The sequence below is a fragment of the Anas platyrhynchos genome, chromosome 6 (assembly GCF_047663525.1).
Source record: "Anas platyrhynchos isolate ZD024472 breed Pekin duck chromosome 6, IASCAAS_PekinDuck_T2T, whole genome shotgun sequence".
In the NCBI taxonomy this organism is placed as follows: Eukaryota; Metazoa; Chordata; class Aves; order Anseriformes; family Anatidae; genus Anas; species Anas platyrhynchos.
The window spans coordinates 12,041,773-12,062,514 of record NC_092592.1 but is presented as its reverse complement, the minus strand read 5'-3'; the positions used below and the strand labels follow the sequence as shown (position 1 = coordinate 12,062,514).

General features: G+C 37.8%; 1 protein-coding gene across 11 annotated transcripts in view; it reads left to right on the top strand.

Moving 5' to 3' along the window:
* GRID1 (glutamate ionotropic receptor delta type subunit 1) overlaps nucleotides 1-20,742 on the top strand; it is a 584,921-nt gene that overhangs the window by 442,527 nt on the left and 121,652 nt on the right. For all 11 annotated transcript variants that reach the window (XM_038181269.2, XM_038181267.2, XM_038181268.2 and 8 more), the window contains one exon: nucleotides 19,424-19,477. In XM_038181269.2, coding sequence (XP_038037197.1) covers nucleotides 19,424-19,477 — 54 coding nt within the window. The remainder of the gene's footprint in view (nucleotides 1-19,423; nucleotides 19,478-20,742) is intronic.

Below are 20,742 nucleotides of genomic sequence, written 5' to 3'. Positions count from 1 at the left end.
AATTCAAAGAACTGTTAACAGTCTCTTGGGGGAAAAAATATCTGTCCAGTGTAGCTGTAGGTCCAGGTTTTTGCTAACAAAGGAAAACAAATTATTTTCTAACAAATCATTATTTGCAAAGGCAAAACTTTTGTAGTGATGAGTTGAGCTTAGCTGGAGATAATGTGCAACTCTGGGTGAGACAGGAAAGGATCTACTTGAAGTAGAAGTGTTGCACCAGCTTCCTGTTTTCCAGCTGAGGTTTTCTGGTGGTGAAAAGATTTATCTTTTCTCCCAATCAGTGTCTGGGAGGAGGGGAAAGCAATACAGGAAGAGGAAAAGCTACAGCTTGTGCCAATGCACCAGAAATCTTCAGATTATCTTAATGTTGTTTTGGGGAGATGGTGATGAGGAATGTCACAGAATATTCTTGATTTGTTGCTAGAATATCACCACCATGTATGTGCAACAAGAGTATGTGACAAATGCCTGTGAGATAGCTTTTGTCTTTATACAGCACCCAAGCTAGCTGGAGTATCATTATTTTATGTTCAATGTTGATAACCATTCTCTCCCCCAAGAGATCTAAGACGGTTTGAAAAATGAGGATGAAAATGCAGAATGTATGAGGTACAATAAAGGAAATGTTAGTGCTAGTTAGAAATAAATAATTATACTTGTTTAATGCTTCAAATAAAGCAAATTATTTTGAAAAAGATCATTCCGTGTCTATTGTGACTCTTGCCTTCCTCTTCCTCTCTCCTTCCTCGCTGTTTGCATCGTACGGCAGAGGTGGGGAAGGGATGCTAAAGCAAGGTTTGGGAAGTGGTATTTTCTCTACATGAAAACAAATATTAGAATATGGTGTATTTGAGTTAAAATTTCAACCTTTTACAGATTTTTTAGATAATATATTTGGAGAATAAATGTGAGGTATATTTTGCCATTTAAGATAACAATATTCATTTCAATTCTAATGCGTGCTGATGCATTCATTTACAAAGGACGAATAGGCAAAATAAATGTCAGAACCTCCCTGTTCCTGGCTTTCTGTTGGCAGTTTGTCATGGGTATTGTGATAGAAGTGGTAGAAGGGATTTGAAGGATGATGAGATCTTGCCTTTATCTTCAGAAAATACATGTGTGTCATACATTTATATGCAAATGAGAAAATTCTGCTGTGTGATAAAAGGAGAAAATTGTGTTGGTGTTTTCTGCTTCAAAGAGGTGTTTGATGATTTTTCATACTTACTGCATTATATTGTTTCAGCTAATACCATACCTACTTAAAAAGGTATAAAGTCCTTTCGAATTTCTTTACAATGCTTGTGGTCGGCCTTGCATGAAAAGGCCATTTGTTCTTCCCATATTAAAGCTTGTGCTTTCATGTAGTTCCGAGAATTTCCTATTACTGTAAATTAATTTCACTTCATTAAGTGGTTGGGTCACAGGCAAAGGAATAATAGCAGTCAGAGACACAGGAGATTACTGGTTTGAATAATGGTAAATTGGCACCCACCCGCTTGCTCTCTAATATTGGAAAGAAGCTGCTGGCTGTCAGAGCCATTTCATTAATCAAAAAAAACCCTACGAATGTGAACTTTTAAGTTAGACGAGATAAAATTATTATCAACACGAACAATATTTTACAGTGTGGAACAATGGATTCTAGACCCTATGGGAGACTGTGACATGATAGTAAAGATTCAGCTTTCTGTATTACTTTGCTGTTGTAGCAGGTCACTTGTGATTATTCCAAGTCATCCATTCAGCAGTGGTACATTACACATATAGAGCTCAATTATGAGGAGAAGACTCCAAAGAATGGAGAGTTGATTATTTAAATATTAATTTGTCCTCTCATGTAAATTATTATTTCTTCTGCCAATATATTCATTAAAGCTGTTGTAGTACGTTTCTCCCAGAGGAAAGAAATCATAAGACCTAATTGAAACGTTTTAATGAGAACTGATAACTTGTGTTTATTTCATATTCTTTATTCTAGGCCTGGCCTACTGCTTATTTAAAACAAGAGAAAAGTGTTCTTCTAATTTCAGTGGATTTCTAACTAAAGCAGTAAACCCTGAAGGCAGCTGAAGGGAGTCGTTTAGCCAAGATCCACCTCTCCTTATACTGAGTAGAAAGAATGAAGTAGCATAAAAGTCACTCAAAAGCATCCTTAATTCAGGTGTCACAGAAGGCTGTAAAACTACCCTTTGAGGAACAAATTGGAAACTACATGGTGAGAGAAGCTGCACAGAAAGTAGTGCAGCTGCAAAAAAAAAAAAAAAAAATAGCCAGCACCCAGAGCTCTGTGAATTGTGGTGGATACTTCTCTAGTGCTTGCTCTGAAACATTGCAGAGGGCACAGTGCCTCTCTTGTTTAGCACAGAGAGTAAATTTCTTTCCCACCCCCACCCCCCCTCCCCCCGACCAAAGAGAGCAAAATTAGTATTGACTCTGCTTCCTCTGCTTTGACGTGTATGTGGCCCACAGAGTTTCAGAGTCACAGACCTGGCTGAAAGAGAAAGGGAAGGTGTATGCCTACAATGGGGGCTTCTGGAAGCCCTTTGGTGCTGGCAACACACCCTCAGTTCTGTTAGAGGGTGAAGGCAGGGCAGAAGGTGACAGGGCTTGCTTTGCAAAAGCAAACACTAACATGATATCAGCCTTTGCTACCCTGACACGGAAGGCGTGTTGATTTGTTGTTCCTAATTTCTCCTTGTAACCATGCTTGTCATGAGATTACTCAAGGTGAAAATCCTGTTGTGAAGATTAATCGGTAATTTATCATTCTTTCAAACTTATCCCTGCTATATATGATACATGTCATGTAGCTTAGGCTGACAGAATTCTTTACCTAAGTAATTATACAAATGCATATGTAAATTCCAAAGACTGATTTTGAGGAGATCGATTACTCAAACATTTTAAGTGCTACTTATATAAAAAGTATGGTACTGAAAATTTGAACCCTGTCTTTGTCACTTTACTTAAAACATGGAAGGAACTTTGAGTTTTTTGTCAGAAGGCTGTTTCTAACTTTTTTTTTTTTTTTTTTTTTTTTTCCCTCAAGCCCTTCATTTTCTGTGGTAATAGTTCAACAATGATAAATAGAAGACATCTCAGTTTATTTCAGTTATTACCACAATTATTCATCTGAGACAGGTTTTGAGACTTTCATGGCAACAGGATGGAATAACAAAGCCTAGGAGTTTTATAGCAGTTTCCCAAGCTACATGGGCATGTAACTCAGAGCAGGACTTGCGAATCAGTCAGTATATTGAGCAATTAATCATCAGTTATTAAATGAAAGTTCAAGTTGTGTAAATTATGCTTACTAGTCATGGAGAGAGATTCAGGCCTTTGTGAAGCCTGACAAAGCTGTATGACATCCTAGTTGTTTTTTAGTTGCATGAATAAAACTATTTAAAATCCATCCTGGGGTTATGCTTTTTTAGTTGCTTTTAATCCATCATGGGATGTAGTACTGGAATTTCAAATGAGAACAGTGTGAGAATGCCAGATAGGGTTTTGTGTTTTTTTTTTTTTTTTTTTTTTTTTTTTTTTTTAAAGCAAGAATAATTTTTCTAATGACTTTATAGCACTTGGCTTATACAGCAGCTGTACCTTGTGTTAGAGGTTATTTGGAGGGTATGTACGCACATATGCATAACTTTTAGTTAAATAAGACTATGTATCAGCAGTTATGCTAAATGAAAATTGAGGATTGCAAAGGCTATTCACTCCTGTTTACTGATGCCAAGAAAAGGCATCCTCTTCATATTATAACTATATGGACAGATGGGGTAGAAAATCATTTTTGCAGGCTGATTGTCTTGGCTTTTGAAAGTTGGTGAAGACTTATTTTGCATGCTCATTTCTCACAACACAATTTCAGGTGGCATAAGGTCACAACCCTTGACAATATGGAAGGTGAGAGCTGGTGAGTCCTGTGCCTCCAACCCCAGCATAAAGGCAGAGCTCTCTGAGCAAGAAGGCTCAGAGACTATAAAGACAAAATGGCTTTGGAGTAACTGAAACTGAGGAAAAAAGCTTGGGTTGGAAATTAGTCTTTTTTAATATACCTTAGTAAGCCAACACAGAAAACAACAGAAACATATGTGGCTCAAAATACCAGCTTTGTCTTTCATTGTAGAACGAGAAGGAAAATCAATGGTGTAGGTTTTTGTACAGCTGCTTTAGACTCTTCAATGTGTTTGGGGAGTCAGGAAGAAATAAGCGTTATATGGTATATGGAGAGAGGAAAAGTTTTTTGTTTGTCGAGTTTATCTACAGCTAGGGGCAAATGGTTCCATCTGTCTCCAGGTTTAGAATGGAGGAAGAAGCTAGTGAGGATTTGAGAGTAAAGACTGGTCGCGTAGTTGTAATTAATTTGGGAAATATATATTCCTCTGGAATACGGAGCTTGGAGTATCTAAGGGAAAGCAAAACTACAGCACAGGTCTTTTCACTGGACTGACAGTTTTTCTGTTTCAGTTGTGCAGCACAGGTAGTTAAGTAATGTCTTGTGCTTGTTGAGGGGCAGGAAGAAGTCAGCTGATAGTCAGCCAAGACAGATTTTAGAGAGAAGAGCTGTATAGACTTAATGAAAAGAAACAGAGAACAACTGGAGGTTAGGGAAGGTGATGTTTGAGCATGGTACGTAGACTGCTGTGAGAGGCAATTTGCACAGAGCTCAGTCATGTGGTATCTCATTTGACACAGTTAACTGAAGTGGTGAAATGTGCTTTCAAAGGCAAGAGTAAATCTAGTGGGAGAAATGGCTTCTTGCCACTTGTCCCAGAAGTGTTGCCCTCAGTGGGAAAGTTATTGTTCTCCCAGAAGCAGACAGATAATTACAGTAAAATGTACATATTCAAACCTCTTCAAAGGACTGCTCTCTTGTTCTTAAAGCCACAGAAGGGAGTGATTACATGATATACAGGAAGAAGAGAATCAAACTGTGTGATCCAACATTTTTTATTATTTACCAAGTAAATGTCTATTTTGACCCATTGCCCCCCACCAAAAAAAAAAAACAAAAAAACAACCCCCCCCCCCCCACACACACACAAATGAGTCCATCTTAGAGTCCATCTTAAAAATCTCTGTCCAAAATAAATGCAAACTTTTTTCTTGTTAGCATAGCTTTTAACACAGATCTGGTGTTCTAGATCACAAGGGTCCTTGAATAGTTACGACAGTGGCCTGCCTATCTGTGTTAGTCTTGTTCTTCTCAAGCAAAATCTTGTTTGAGATCCCACATTGGGCTGTGATTCCCACAGACTATTCTGTCTGCTGTGTAAGGAAGACTGGGCCTACAGGAGAATAATGGCAGTTTGCTGTTTGCTTAGAAACAGGATAGATACAATTAGCTGAATGCGTCTAATTCTGACTGCTGCTTTTGTGCTCAGTGTCAACTCATTGTGTAGAAAGTGCTTTTCAGCTTGGTATTTTGTTTCTGAAAAATGTCTTCGTAAACTTTTTGTCTTTTGTCTTGTCACCTGCTCAGCAGCAGAGCCAAAGGCATTTCAAAGCTTCCCTGATGCAAGCTTCCATCAGCTATGTCAGAGGTAGCTGCCTGAACATCACTCTTGTTGGTGCCTGTTTCCATTTAGTGACTGCTTCAGCGGATGGACGTGCTGAAGGATTTAACTTCTGCGCACGTGTTTGGGTGAGAGCACGAGGGAAAACTGGCAGTGTCATAGAACAGCAATGAAGTAAGCTGCTCTTATTAGACACCTGCTGCTTCATGGTCTGGGCTGGAGGAGCAGTGCAGCTGGGCGCTACACTGCAGCACCCTGTGTCTGCAGCCTGTGGTGCTCTGTCACCTCTGCAGGGCCAGGGCGCAGCAGGCTGTCTGTGTGACATGGCATTCGGCATGGCCAGGCCAGCCATCACTTTGCCACAAACACTGACTGGGGCTGGGGCATGTCCTCCTCTTTACTTCACTCCCTTATTTCGTGTGTACTCTACATCAGTGGTTGTATGACCCCTGTCTCCTGTGAGAAATGGGGCTTAAGCAGGGAGTTGTCCACAGATGTTTTTCCTTTTTTTTTTTTTTTTTTTTTTAAATTCCTTTGGGTTTGTTTCCTGTGAAGAATTCCTTCAAAAGGAAGGTCCTCAGACCCAGTCACCCTCGGTGTCAGCGGCTGCCAGCGCACAGCCAGGCCCCAGCCCTGCAGGCCACCACTGCACACAGGCCGAGGCCTCCACTCCCCTGGCCTGCTCCGGCCCTCCTGCTGTGCCCTCCCCACAGGTATTTCCGACAGCCCAAATGAGAGCACTCCTCACAGGTATTTCCAGCAACACATGAGGCCAAATTACTGGGTTTTATGGCACAAAGGTAGCTGGGCCACAGCCCCACAGGGCTGCTGTGGGAGCACGGCCGGGCCCAGATCCTCCATCGAGCCCAGTGCCACAGCTGCGGTGCCACTGGCATTTGTAACCTGGGAGAGGTCTCCTTGCAGGGAATGACCGGCAGCTGCCAGGGTTAAAGCCCTGAGGGGTCTAGGGGGAGCCACACATCTTCCTCCACATGTACTCACATTCATTTTATGTCTATGAACACCTGGAACATTTTGCCTGTATTAGGATGTTCCACCTTGCATTTGCTTTGTATGTACTACTTCTCTATTTCATATCTACATAATCTTATGCACTTATCTTATACCTGTTTGTGTATATGTACGTATATAAGCACACCCATATAGTATAGAGGTGGTTGTTAATGGATGTCAAATCTGAGAACATTTGCCAGCTGTTTTCCAACAAGTCTATGGCAAATCCATCAGTCTGTTTTTCAGAGTCGCTGTCCAGTATGGTAACAGCACAGTTCTGTTTAAAATCTTCTTTATGCTCAGAGCTGGACATGTTGCAGCCTGTCACTCCTTGCCTTCTCTGTCAGAATATGGCCACCTCTTTCTTACCCTGCAGTTTCCTTTTCCTGTTTGTGTGCTCCTCCCCTCCCCAGCCAGCTGTGTGCGTATCCATAAAGGCAGGGGACATCACTAAAATGGGGGCATAGATGCATGTGTCTGCCTAACAAGGAAGAAAATCTTTTTTATTTTATTTTATTTTATTTTATTTTATTTTATTTTATTTTATTTTATTTTATTTTATTTTATTTTAATTTTATTTTTATTTTTATTTTTATTTTTATTTTTTATGTTTATTTTATTTTCCCGAGTTCTTCAGAGCTGAAATAATCAGTTGTCTTTTCTCAGCCCTAAATTCAGAAAATACCAACTCAGCTATCTAAATAGGCTTTGAAAAAAAAATACTTCCTTTTCTCTGACAGTCATGCTTTAGTAAATAATAAAGATTATGGCAGACAAACCTTATCAGAACGGTAAAGGATTACTGCTTTTGTACTTACTGCTTTAAAAATTTAGAACACCTTAATCTTTTAAAAACAATTTGGGTTTGGAGAAACAAATTGCATTGAAGCTGACAAGCTGCTTGCCAAGTGCCAGGAGACGCAATTTGGAACATGTGAGATATTAAATCTCAAATGTCTGAGTTCCTAATAGGAACATGAGCTCAAAATTAACTCTTCTAGCTCTGGTGTAGCATGTAATAGATAAAGTGTAGATTTTGTGTCTTTGTCATAAAACTCAGAATGTTGCTGGTTCGTTTCTGTACTGCCTTAGAGCTGTAGAATGAGAAGTGAGCTCCTGGCTTAGTTGCTTATGTCCCTTGAGAACAGAGGCCGCCATAATACATAAATACGTATTCCATAAGTGCTTTTATCTATGATCATGTACTATTGAAATTTCGCTGGATGTATTTTGTCCTGCCACTGCTGTTCTTGAATTGAATTCAGGAGCTCACCATACTCAGAAACCTTTGTATTTTCAGCCAAAATGTATCTATGATCCTATTTGTACCCATTTGCCTTTGTACCAGCATTGTCATATGAAGTTTGGCAATGAGGATTCTTTGGTGGTTATCTTCCTGAGGTACTTAATATAGTACTTGAAATACAGGAAGTGTATTTTTATTTTTATTTTTTTACAGTTTCGTTGCTAAGTAAACTATACAATCTTAAATTCTACTCTCACCTGCTAGTTACTACAGGAGTCTGTCTGGTGTTGCTAATACTTCCTTACTCAATTGATATTTCATCTGATACATCTTACAGGCTAACTTTGGGAGCACAAAAGGGCAGATCACCAACAGTGTACCTCTAACAAGCCCCTGATATTTTTTCAAACTGATGAAGTCTCAAATAATAGCAAAGTGGGTTGTTTTGTTTTGTTTTGTTTTCTGTTCTGTGAGTGCATGACTTTATTTTTCATGCTACTGAATTTCACTGTAACTATGTTATTTGGTTTCAGAATTCATCATTTTTTTAAATATTCTCTAGATACTTCTTTATTTATCATAATTCCCAGTTTTCCTAGGAAAAGTTTCCTTTACTAGTATTTTCCGGAGTCATTAATGATAATGTTAAATAAGCAACTAAAGTTCTTGGGTTGAAAATGAGTAACTGCTGAGAAAATAGGCTAACTATAAAGCTCAGAATCTGAGGATGGTTGAGGAAATGTTAAATTACTTTAAGGTTCTCCATTATGAAGCTGTCAGTCTTGGCTGTGCTTAGCCTTGTTTAAATCATGATCACGCTACCTAATATGATCAATGATTATGAATGTTTTTTCCTCTGGCTTTGAAAACACTGAACTGTATAATGTACTTTATTGTTTTGTAAGTGAGGTGTAGGCTGCTTTCATTAGCCATAAGGGAAGTTCACTTGTGAGTCCTTTCAGATGTGTATGGATGGGGTAATAGAAATCAGTGCTAAAGATGCTATATCACAAGTAAAATGTGCTCAGATTTTAAAATGAGAAACTATTAGTTTCACATTTTTCTTTCTCTGCATTTATACAGAAGCTAAGCAACACGGAAATTTGAACACAAATCTGTGTTTTTTCTAAACTTTACCTCAGAAACAATGGGAGGAAACTTACAATTGTTAACACACTAAAATTGTTCATTTTCAGTAACAGAATCAAGGAATAATCTGTTATGAATGCTGTTTCCCCTGGAGCTGGAAGATAACTTGTTGCTCCAGACAATGTAGAAAAGTTCATTCTCAAAAAAAAAAATTGTCTATAACTTTGCAAACAGTAGGCAACCTTGTGTTAGATGAAATGGAAATTGCTTCTAAGAGTGGAATATGTATTCCTAAATTAATAACTTTGCTATACTCTCCTGAATAACTGCATGCAAGCATTCAAGAAAAGTATGTTTTTCAGCCAAATCTGCTCAAGCCATGCTACTGTGACACACACACATATATATATATAAGTATATATACACATGTATGTGTAATTCTTGCTGCCAGACATTTGCCAGCTGATGAAGACTGGCAACAATGAGGTAGCAACCACGTGGGCTCCAACGCATCTCTGCAAGCTTTGAGAAAGTGTGGATGCAAAATATAAAGGGTTTTGACTCAAATAGTGAATATTTGTACAGCTACTAGGAAGAAAAATTTGTGAACAAAATATGAGCTTACCTGTGCCTGCTTCTCATTGGTATGTGCTGTACATGTACACAGTGCTAGCAGACTGCTGTCTTTGCCTACCTGTTTGCAAAGCGTTGCAAAAAGTCATTAAGGTTGTGTAAAGGGAGAGTTGTCCCTTCCATTGCTGCTCCCCAAGGGTTTCTATCCTCCTAGGGCAGCCTGAAAGAGCTGTCACTTGCCCAGTATATGGAAGCCTCATGCAGGATAAAGAAAGGCAAATATTCTTTCCTCCTGGCAGACCTGCTCAGGAAGAGTCTTCTGGTTTGAGATGGTTAAGGTGATCTTTCTGGTTTTTAGTGCTCACACAGCCTGTGGCACAGTTTATGCATGTAAAATGTACTGTGACTGACAAGAAGGCCCTCAGATCTGTGAGGGTTTTACTTTATTCATGTATTTATTTTGTGATTTAAAGTGGGAGTGCTGCAGGCAAAAAAGGACTGGTTTGAAAGTGATTATGTTTGAAGCTGAGGCAAAACTAGTGTCATCTTCTCTCCTTTAAAACCAGGCAGCATTCTTAAGGAATTTGCAGAGAAAGGATGGCATGTATCTGAACAGATAAAAAGGTGTATAATAGGTAGGTAACCTTTGATGTGGATGTATCTTTCCAGTTTTATGGGGTTTAAAAAAAAGTGTTACGGATGTAAAGTAACAGCCTTGCATTATGATCATCAAATTTGTGCAAGAGACTGTGAATCATTATTAAAACTGAAAATTCATGAAAATCACAGGTCTCTTGACATTGTAGTTGGTCCTTCAGGTTTCAGAACTTGTTCCGTGATACATGGGTCTGGGAGCTTCAGCTACCTTGCTGTCAAGATGAAGTACACTTCTTTTAAAAGAGGAAATTAGCAATGTACTTTTTTTTTCTTCACTGTTTTGTGTTGTGTTTGTGTTAGAAAGTTGGCATCTCCCTTTAATGATATGGTTATCAGCTGCTTTTTGAACCTACAAATAATCATGCTCTCTGAAAGTCTGCACAAACTCTCTAAAACTGTACTGAACTTCCCGTGTAAGCTGAAGTTGGAGCTTAGCTATTTCTGAACAGAGCTGAGGAGGCGCAGTGTATGGGATGGGTTGTATGCACTGAAATGCAGCACCCCTGGCTGTGGAATGGCTGCTTGTTTTCAGAGTAGTGAGCAATTATCTGTGCTAAAAGTAGGTTGATTTACAAAGGGTAAATGGCCTGACAAGCTGTCTTCAACCTTCATACCTACATCTAGTCAACCCCATGCAGGCATTCCGAACAAGCACAAAGCTTAAACTGCTCAAATGTTTTAGGTGATTATTTTTTTTTTTCTGCTCATGTGGGAAGGGGAGAACCAAAGCAAACAAACAAACAAAAAGACACAACCGCCAAATGCTGCCTAGTCCCAACAAATTTTAGTGTGTGCTCTTTAGTCTGGCTCTTCGGGAGTACATTTCTTAACAAAGCGTTGAAAATTGTCTCTAAAAAGGTGAGGCTTTTTTTTATAGAATATAAATGTACCTAACCTGTTATCTTTAAATGTAATTCAGCGTCTAAGTGAGCAAAATTTAGCTAGTCTTTTCAAAGACTCCATTGGGTCTTCAAAGTCAGCTCAGTATGTGTCTGATGGTGAAATTTGAAGTACAAGGTTTCTGAGAAGTTATGTCCTTTAGTTAACAGTAGATTTATGTCTTTACAGAAATGTTGCTTCCTGACAGCTGTGCAATTATCTGGTGTCACCACTGTACCATGTAGTTAAATGGTCAACAGTTAGCATGTTTATAAACAGTATGTGACACTTGAGCTTTGAAAAGTAAATTCTTAGTGAATGTTTTTGGAGGAACTCCATATACAGTACTTTGCTTGTATGTACTGCTCAGTACAGTACTTGTGCTTTTATGTACTGTAAATGGAATGGCAACAGAGATCTAATATAATAAGCTTACCTATAGAAGAGAGAATAAGATTGAACAGAACCCCCAAGGTAGTAGATTTAAATGACTAAGGTAAAAATAATAAGCAGTGTCATATGTATCACTGTAGTAATCAGCGGTGTTAGAGCCATGTAAGGATCACAGAATCACCTAGGTTGGAAGAGATCTCCAAGATCACCTAGTCCCACCTCTGACCTAACACTAAGAAATCCTCCACTAAACCATATCCTTTTACCTTTCTCCTAATATCCAACCTAAACCTCCCCTGGGGCAACTTTAGACCATTCTCCACAAAAAAAAAAAAAAAAAAAAAAAAAAAAAAAAAAAGCATTCACACAACCTTTGAGAATCGGCAAGAGGAACATCTTGCAGGCAAGCCTGTGGGATGTCCATGGTGCACCTCCCATCCTGTGCCCTGGGTTTATTTTTAACACTGGTTTTTAGGTAATTTCATTCTATTCTTTACGGAAAAGAACAGAAGCAAGGTGCATCTCCAGCCCTAATTCCCACGTGTGCTTTGTGCTCCGAGTGAAGAATCTATTCCTAACGCCACATCTCATCTAAGTCTCCCCTCCATTTGTTCAAAGCCGTTATTCCTGGTTCCACGGCTACACTCCCTGAGAGAGGCCCTCTCCAGCTGTCTCCTAGGCCACTTTTATGGGTAAGGTTAGGTGGCAAAAATGGCCTGCCTTGGAAGACGGGTAGACAAACATCCCCAAACCTTCTGAATTTCAAGTTACACCGAGCTATCTTTTGGCCTTCAGTCCAGAAATGCACAGTGCCAAAGCATGCTGAAATGCCTACAACAACAACAATAAAATAGAAGTTATGAGTATACACCACAGAAACCTTCACATGCCACTGGATGCTCCAGGCATGTCTGGTTCAACACACATTTTGCTTTGCTGAAAGCATTAAAAAATTACTGAGAAGGCAAACCATAGCATATCAATTCCTGTGGAGCATAATTTTTAATGAAAATTGTGTAGGAATAGCAAAGACACATTTCTCAAAAAAAAATAAAAAAAAAATTGTTAAGATAAGCTACTTATGGAAAGAGCCACTGAGTCATTTACAAAAAGTTCTCTTTTGAAAAATACCCAAATTAAAAGAGTGGGATATTATGTCATTGCTAAACACAGTTCCTTTTGATGAAGTAGAAAATCCTTTTTGTTTTGGAAGAGATGCTAATTTAGAATTAAGGAAACTAGAAATGAAAAGCTTCAAATGAACCTGATCTACTTGACTAATGGGCATTTTAAACTCTGGAAAATGTTTAAGCCAGGCCACTGTTGCAGAGCATGGTTCCTCTTCCTCTTTTTCTTATAATATTCTTCATCTTCAGTGGTTTTCTTGAGTAAGGTTAAACTGGTAGCTGTCTTCAGTATATTTATTTTTTGCTGATCACTTATGGCGTTAGTAACAGGAAACTAATGCAGTACAATTTTAAATTATGTTATTATTACCTTTCAGTTTGTGTCATTATCAAGTCATATTGTACAAAGATAATAATTAGCATTCAAAAACTGTAGGAGCGTATGTAAAGAGGTGAGGAAGGTTTGGGTCATATTTACTCCTGTTTGCATGAAATGTCTTATTAGTAACTGAAAATGGTACTGCTTCAGTTGGAGTGTAGACCAAGAGTGCAGTAATATGCACTGTGAATGATCAAGAAATGTGGATGTTGAAAGCACATTGTGCTTGTAGGTTCTTTAATCACTTCTACGAAGCTAATATGTACTGAGGTTGTGAGCTGACAGCTTCTGTTGTAAATGTCGGGAAAATAACTGCACCATTGACACAAGGTGATGATCACTGGAAGATATGTACTCAGCCTGCTAAGTGTTTTTTTTTTGTCAGCGTGGGCATGCACATTTCTAGGAAGATATTCAGTAAAGGGAGAATATTGGATTTCTGGCAAAACTTTGTTTTACTGAAAGTACAAGTTCTTAATAAAGCATTTCCATAATAAAGGGTCAGGTTCAGTGGATTTTCTTATTTGAAAAAGTATATCATAGAACCATTTTAAATTACTATTTTAACATTTAGAGAAGGGAGAATTTCTTTTTATTTTGAAATGACATTTAGAAATTTTAATTTTGCTGTATTAAAAGGGAAAAGTAAATATACACTCCTGATTCAGCTTCCTAGAACTGAGTTCTTTTCTCTTCAAGATTTCCTTTAGAGTTTGGATGTGGTATTGTGACCTGGGGAGCTTTATTTTAGTCCCTATACTAATGGTAGCATTACCAATTCAGCTTTAGAAACAATATCAGTTTGGAGTATTCTTCACATTATAAATGTTGTAACGTTAGACTTCACTGACATTTCTCTTTGAATTTTTAGCAATACTTTATTTATTACAGCTAGTAATGCTTATTTTATTTATTTATTTTTGATCTATTAAACATTATAGGAATTATGCTTCACTGGAAATACCAAGAGTTATTTATTTAAAATGGAAAAGAAAGAAAGGTTCTAAAGAATTGTGAGAATCTCAGTAATTCTCAGAGAAATTGTTTTTCTGTGAAGTTTTGTTACCCATGCAAGTCAGTGAACACGAACCACACTGTCTTATCCGAAGGAGTTTCTAAATATAAATCAAGCCTCTAAGTGATATGGTGATATAGTGATATAGACTGAACCCACCTGCTCTATCAGAATGGACTTTCCCATATCTTCTATCTTAACTTATTTGTATCCAGGACGTATACACAGCTTCTTAGACATATAGGTTGCTCTTTGATAGTATGCAATTAATTACTGTCGGATGTGTTGCATTACAAACCTGGTCTGTGTGTTTTCTGGGGAATATAAACCAGTTCCCTGATTCTTTGTATGGTTTGTTTGTTTGGTTTTTTGCTTGTTTGTTTTTTCCTGGACATCCAAACCAAATATAGAGCCATTTTTAAATCTACAAATCCATCTCCTGCTAATGAAAGTCTGAAGCTGGAGGTATGTTTGGGTCAGACTTGGAAAATTACATAAATATAATATCTATTTTGTTTTTGGAATATGAGACAAAGAATAAAAAAAGAGTTTGGTTAAATCCTTTCCCAAAGGATGTGAAGGGGAAAAAAAAAATGCTTTGGACAAGAGCAACTTTTTTATTTTTTTTTTTTTGTAAACCTGTTCAGTGGCAAATATAAAATGAGCAAGCAAGTAATGAATTGTAAGGGTTGATAGTATCTTTTATCACATTTGCAAAGAGGTGAGAATTAGACGTGATTATTTCCTCAAGCCCTTCTTTACTTATCCTTTCATTGTGAGTAATAAATATGTTATTAAAAAAGTTTCTGTCATTAACATACTGGCTGTATTAGAAACATGAATAAGGAAAAGTTGACAAAGGCCCTGAGATGAACCAGTACTTTGTGATATTTGCCAGCGATGAAGCTGTTTCTCAGTGGGGTTGGAAGCTGGAAGACAGCTGCACAGGAGGAGCAGTGGGGTGGGGTCTGGGTCCTGGGGCTGCCTTCTTGAGGTGGCCGGGTGTAGCTGTCAGTGCCCCCAGGAGTACTCGCCATGTTGCAGGTGTATCTGCTCTCTGCTGCCAGCTGTCACTAGTCATTGGTTGGCAAAAACTCCGCTTTTTTCTTTCAGTATCTCTTAGGACACTTTCTGAATGATTTTGTAACTGTGAACTCACCAGTTCACCTTTTATTTTATTTTTATTTTTATTTTTATTTTTATTTTTATTTTTATTTTTATTTTTATTTTTATTTTTATTTTATTTTATTTATTTTATTTTTCTGGAAAGCTATGATGCTCTATATCTCCCCTCCGTTAAAGTGGAAAAAATTCACAAGTAACATCGTTTACTATTTTGATATCCCTTTTAGCAAAACACGCTGGTTTTTCTTTTGTATAACGTATTTCAGGGTGGCAGCCCTTGTTTCCAAAACTGTAGACACAACAGGACCATCTGTGTTTTCCATCTGTAAGACACTTCTTTCTTAGATCCTGGGGCTGGTTACAGGGCTTCCAGATATTCCTACTACCTATTTCCCTCGACATGCAGTAAGGAGACAGCAGGGTTAACTATAACACAGATGCACGGGAACCTAAACTCCTCAGCACACGCTGCTGTCCCTGGAACACCGTTTGCCCGTCTCTGTTGGGACACTCATCAGCATCTCGTCCTCTAAGTTGTGTCTGGCTGCTACATGCCCTTCTATGCAGTCGGCTTTTTACTGTTAATGCTAAGGTGCTGTCCCTTGCAAAGCATCCAGGTAGTGTAGAAAATAGCCTTCTCTCTATTACCCAGTCATTATGTGCTTGGAATTTTTTTTTTAGTTTCAGATTTTTGGAAAAGGGCAGGAAGGGACTGCTTCTGGTTGGCTTGTTTGTTTTCTGCAGAATTGCTTTGTTTGTGAACATAGTGGTGTTTGTTGCTTACCTTCCTGACTTCTCCCTTTAATTCTGCAGCTGCCATTAGGTAAAATAATGAGCAGAGTTAGTTACTCAGAACGGCGACGTAAATGTTTGTTCTCCACGGGATTCCAATAAAATATTGTTGTCATGGACTATTGGCAGTAAATTATTGTAAGTTATACATAAAAGTAAACAAAACCATCTACATGAAAATATCTGATTGCTTTTCGTGAAGTATTTCATTCTTTTCTTTTATCATTGTATTTTAATGTCCAGTTGTTGAAATGTAATTGGAGAGGAAGAAGGGGATACGGTCGCACAGCACCTGTTTTTTCCAAATTTGTGGAAACTACTTGCTATGCTAAGGTAAAAAGAAAGGAAAGATGGATTCTCTTTAATTTCCAGTGTGCTGTTTATCTCAACAGCAGATTTTCTATTTGATAGAAATGTTGTGAGACATTACTCTCAAAGTCTCAGATAGACTCTCTATGCATATAGAATATATTAAAAAATAGGATATTTTGTACATAATTTTTTTTCATCAAAAATTCATTTTAGTGTGTGAATTCTGCTCAAATATATTGCAGAACTTTTCCTTGGCTGTGGTGATCACAGAGATTTCTAACCTGCTTTTTTTAATAAAGGATGCATTTATGAAACAGGCTGTAAAAGATCTTTCAGGATGTTTGGTAGACTTTTTTTTTTTTTTTTTTTTTGAATGGCTGGAGTCACAAGCTTAAAACATTAATATCTTGAACAGCTTGAATAATTAAACAATAATAATAAAAAAAAAAAAAGGGTGACCATAATCTCCTAAGTGCTGATACTTTTTATTTTTTAATGAACAAGAAACTATATAAATTGCAAACATTTATTTATTTTCTGAGAATTCTGAAGGAATTTGTTTACAATATCCCATGTCTCCAGGACCTTGCTCTTCACACTATTTAATTTCCTTGGGCCTCTGGCAATACACTTCTGATACACTGGTGTTATCGAAGGGTTGAAGTCTCCAAGAAATCTCTTTCAACAGTTCCTTTTAGGATATTTTAGGGTTCTTTGGGGCAACAAGTCAGTAAATATGGTTGAAAGCCTGAAGCACAAAATGCAAACCCAAGTTTCTTCCTCCTCTCAGAACGCCTGGGTTTGGAATAGTGCTTCATGCTATGTGTTGCAGTTCTAAACAAAGGATATTTATAGACATTTAAACTTGCCTACCTGTAGTTATGTTTCTAAATCCATTTCAGGCTTCTTGAGTGCAGAGCCATTGACTTCTGTAGGAGGTGCTGAATGGTTTAGCATTCTGATGACTGGAGATAAACTTTTAGCATCCTAAATATAGGCACCTTGTTTTAAAAACCTTGACCCAGATATGTGAACCCAGAAGAATGAGTTGCAATAATTCATTTGAAATTCCTTGGCTATTTTAGCACCCCAGACATAACGTTTATTCATACAAATTGCTCACTGTTGCAGATAAATCACAAAATGTAGCCAATGCAATAACTCTGCACCTGAGTGTTATTTCGTTCTGCTTTGCTAATGTTGGCAGCGCTTTGCTTTTCTTCTATACGTTTACAGCACCTGGCTATTTTGGCTTTGTCTGAAGAATGTGTTAGACAGGGAACAGGGAAAAAATCTGCAAGTTTTCATCACTATTCACTTTCCTAGGAGCTGCAGTCCCTCAATTAGGTGGTCAGTTTAATTTTGGAGACAGTTTAAAAGAAACACAAGGTAGACATTTAACCAAGGGAGACAATTTTTCACTGCATGCTTAGAGGAGGATTATCTTGTCAGAGGTGTCATCTTTAGTGGTTCTCATCTACTCTGACACCAGGGAGAGTTGCACTTGCCATAATGCTGTTTACAATAATGATGAGAAATACTGCATTCTGTCTGTGATGATTTTTCTCCTTTGACTTCTTTTTGGTTTGTCTTTGGGGATTTTTGTCTCTTTAAAGGAGTATATCACCCTGTGGAGATGAGAAATAGATTGAGGCATGTGTAACACCCACAATTTTCTCTCTGGTTAGTGTAGTCTGAACAAATGAGTAAAATTGTAAAACACCATTACTTAGGCAAGTAATATACAGTTATTTTTTAATGGAGTATAAATGAAGAGTGACGTTAAAGCTGTAGATGTTGGCTATGTAGCCAATTTTTGTTTTGTTTTCTTGCTAGGATCAGGTAACAGTACTCCCTTTGCCCGTATTAAGGATGGGTGTCTTGTCATTGCACTTAAGCCTTGTAAGTTGTGGGCGTTTATTCTGAGCCAGTCATCTGTAGTCAGTGTCATGAGAGAAGGTGATTCATCCCATCTGATGCTAAGTATCCGAGAGTCTTATTATGCAAATGTATTCTGGAGAGGATGGTGGTTGATGATGTTCCTTCCCAGCCCAGTGCCGCAGTCTATGGAGCCTCTTTATATCAGTGAAGTTGTTTTTGAGGCCACACACAGTGAACAGGGAAATTATCCAGGTTAAAAAACGGTAACTGGAAGGATTTTGGTCATTTGTGTTTGTTTTTAACTAGGTTCATTTCAGTGATTCATAGGGCCATTTATAACATGGCTGTAAGAATATCTGCCCGATAAATGGGGTACTATTGTCACAAAACAAGGAAGGCAGTGACGTGAAAAACTGGCTTTGTGTAATGAACTGCCTCCTGAAATACATGCCTGCGCTGGGACTGTCCGGTTTTATTAGGTGAGATGAATCCACAATAGTTGTTTAACTATGTGTTAAGCAGGACATTAGTGGTATCATTATCACTGTAGTGTACACCTCTTGATGGTTGGTATAGCTTTATTAGACTGCAGAATAACTCAAAGTGAGATTTTCTCTGTTAGACATTAGAAACAAATTAGAATCTTCCATGTGTATGGCCCAATCCTTCCACTGAGGTCCTCATTACCAGTAGTGCTTATTGTGCTAGGGGTCTTTTCCAGTTTTACCTTCCTAGTGAACTATGAGGGTTATCTGTGTACTGATAAGGATGTTGTCTGATGAGATGGGCTGTTTTAATTTACATGTAACGATTATCCAAGTCCATACCAGGAAACCAGAAAAAGTATCCATGCAAATTATAACTTTCTCTTGAGCCTTATGTAAACCTGAAGAGAGGCTGACTCATATGAGCTTCTCTTGAGTGTCTCAGAGTAGTGTTTATAACTAACTAGGTAAACTAGCAGTTAATCCGTCAGAATTGTAATAAAGCAGAGGTAATATATTTTGGGAGGCATGTTGAAAAGAGAACCTACTAGGATCCATTATAAATGTTGTAAGGAAGCTAAAACTCGTGTACCACATACGCTCTGCATGCAGTTGTTCATCACAGGACCTCTTATCATATCGATGTACCACACTGCTGCAATAGGCTTTCCTGGTACATCTACAGAATATCTTCGTGATACACAGTACTTTGGTTTAGATATAGAAGTCAGAGAAATGTGACTGCCACCCATAATGTACCTTTTGATCAAGTAGCAGTGAAAGAGATGGAAAAAACTGTACTGAAACAATGCCAATGGCAATGAAAGCAATCAAAATGAGCTGTTACAGTACCTTTAATGTAAGTTCTCTCTGGAATATGTTTCACATGTTTTATTTATTTTTATTATATTTCTTTTTATTTTTGTAGGCTGTGGAAACCAACCTTGCATCAAAGGATAGTCACTGGGTCTATGTAAATGAGGTAAGAAAGTCAAGAGACAACATAGCTTGTTACATTCATTCGTCACCATCTTCTGTTTCATGTGTTTTGATACACCAAACTGAGCATACCCTTTTACCATTTTTGCTTTTTGAATGGTACAAAAGGCAAACTGTGGTGCTGTAGCTTGACTGTCTCAATTGAGTTGGTATACGTTGAATACCGAAGGTAAAAATAAAGCTTCCAATATACATTGTAGAATCTGGGAGACTTTTTTTCCTTCATGTTGACCTCACCCTGATGTCTATTTTCTAAGCAGAGAATGTCTCAAATCTCAAATAAAAATATATGTATCTATCAGAATCTCACTCTTCATTGCTATGAAAGCCTGTACTCACATACCATGAGACAAAAGAGTTGCAAGTTTAGCTTGTTAAGAATATGCAGTTACAAAATATGCGGGTTTTCTCTAGTGCAGAACTGTGTTGGTGTTTTGGCTAAGATCCAGGATAGCATAGATGTAAAATGCGAGATTTCCTCTTTGCAGCAAATGGTATCCTGTCCTGCTACTATGGTGATTTATTTTACCTTAGTACCATGATGCCCTAATGGGAATCAGTGCAAACTCATATTTATAAAGCTGTGGAAAGCTTGAAATGTTGTACCATGTATAATCATTTATAAATCAGCGATTGTTAAAGATAAATGGCACAATTTTATATAGTTTTGTTTTTAATATTGATTCATTAAAGGATAGCATGATATCTAATTTTAAAAGAGCAGTATTCACTGCTTTAGTTTTATAATTTAAATGCATAATCTCCAATTTAATAACCAATTCCTTTGTTAATTTCTCATTCCTTTCTTTGCACCTAGCTAATAATTTAGGATAGATTACTTCTAATAGTAACGGTAAATTGTACTGTGTGGCATTAGAAAAGCTCCATAATTAAGGGGGTGGAGTGGGGAGAGACTAAAATATCTGTTTGTAAAGGCTTTACAATTTTTTTTTAGGCCTTGTTACGTTTATGTACCTCCTGATTTGTCAGCTGCAGTAATGGCCCATTACAAAATGTCAGCAAGATGCCCTGAGAGTCAATGTTTATATTCACATAAAGATAACATAGTGCATATTTCCTTAAACATTTATTGGGAGGGAGTGCTTGTGAATTTGTTATTGCTGCTGTTATTGTTTTGATGTTAAAACTCACTTCATGAAACCTGAACGTGTAACATCACAAATAAAAACCTTCAGCACTCAGGCACAAACATGTGCATGCATACATACACACACAGACACAAAAGGT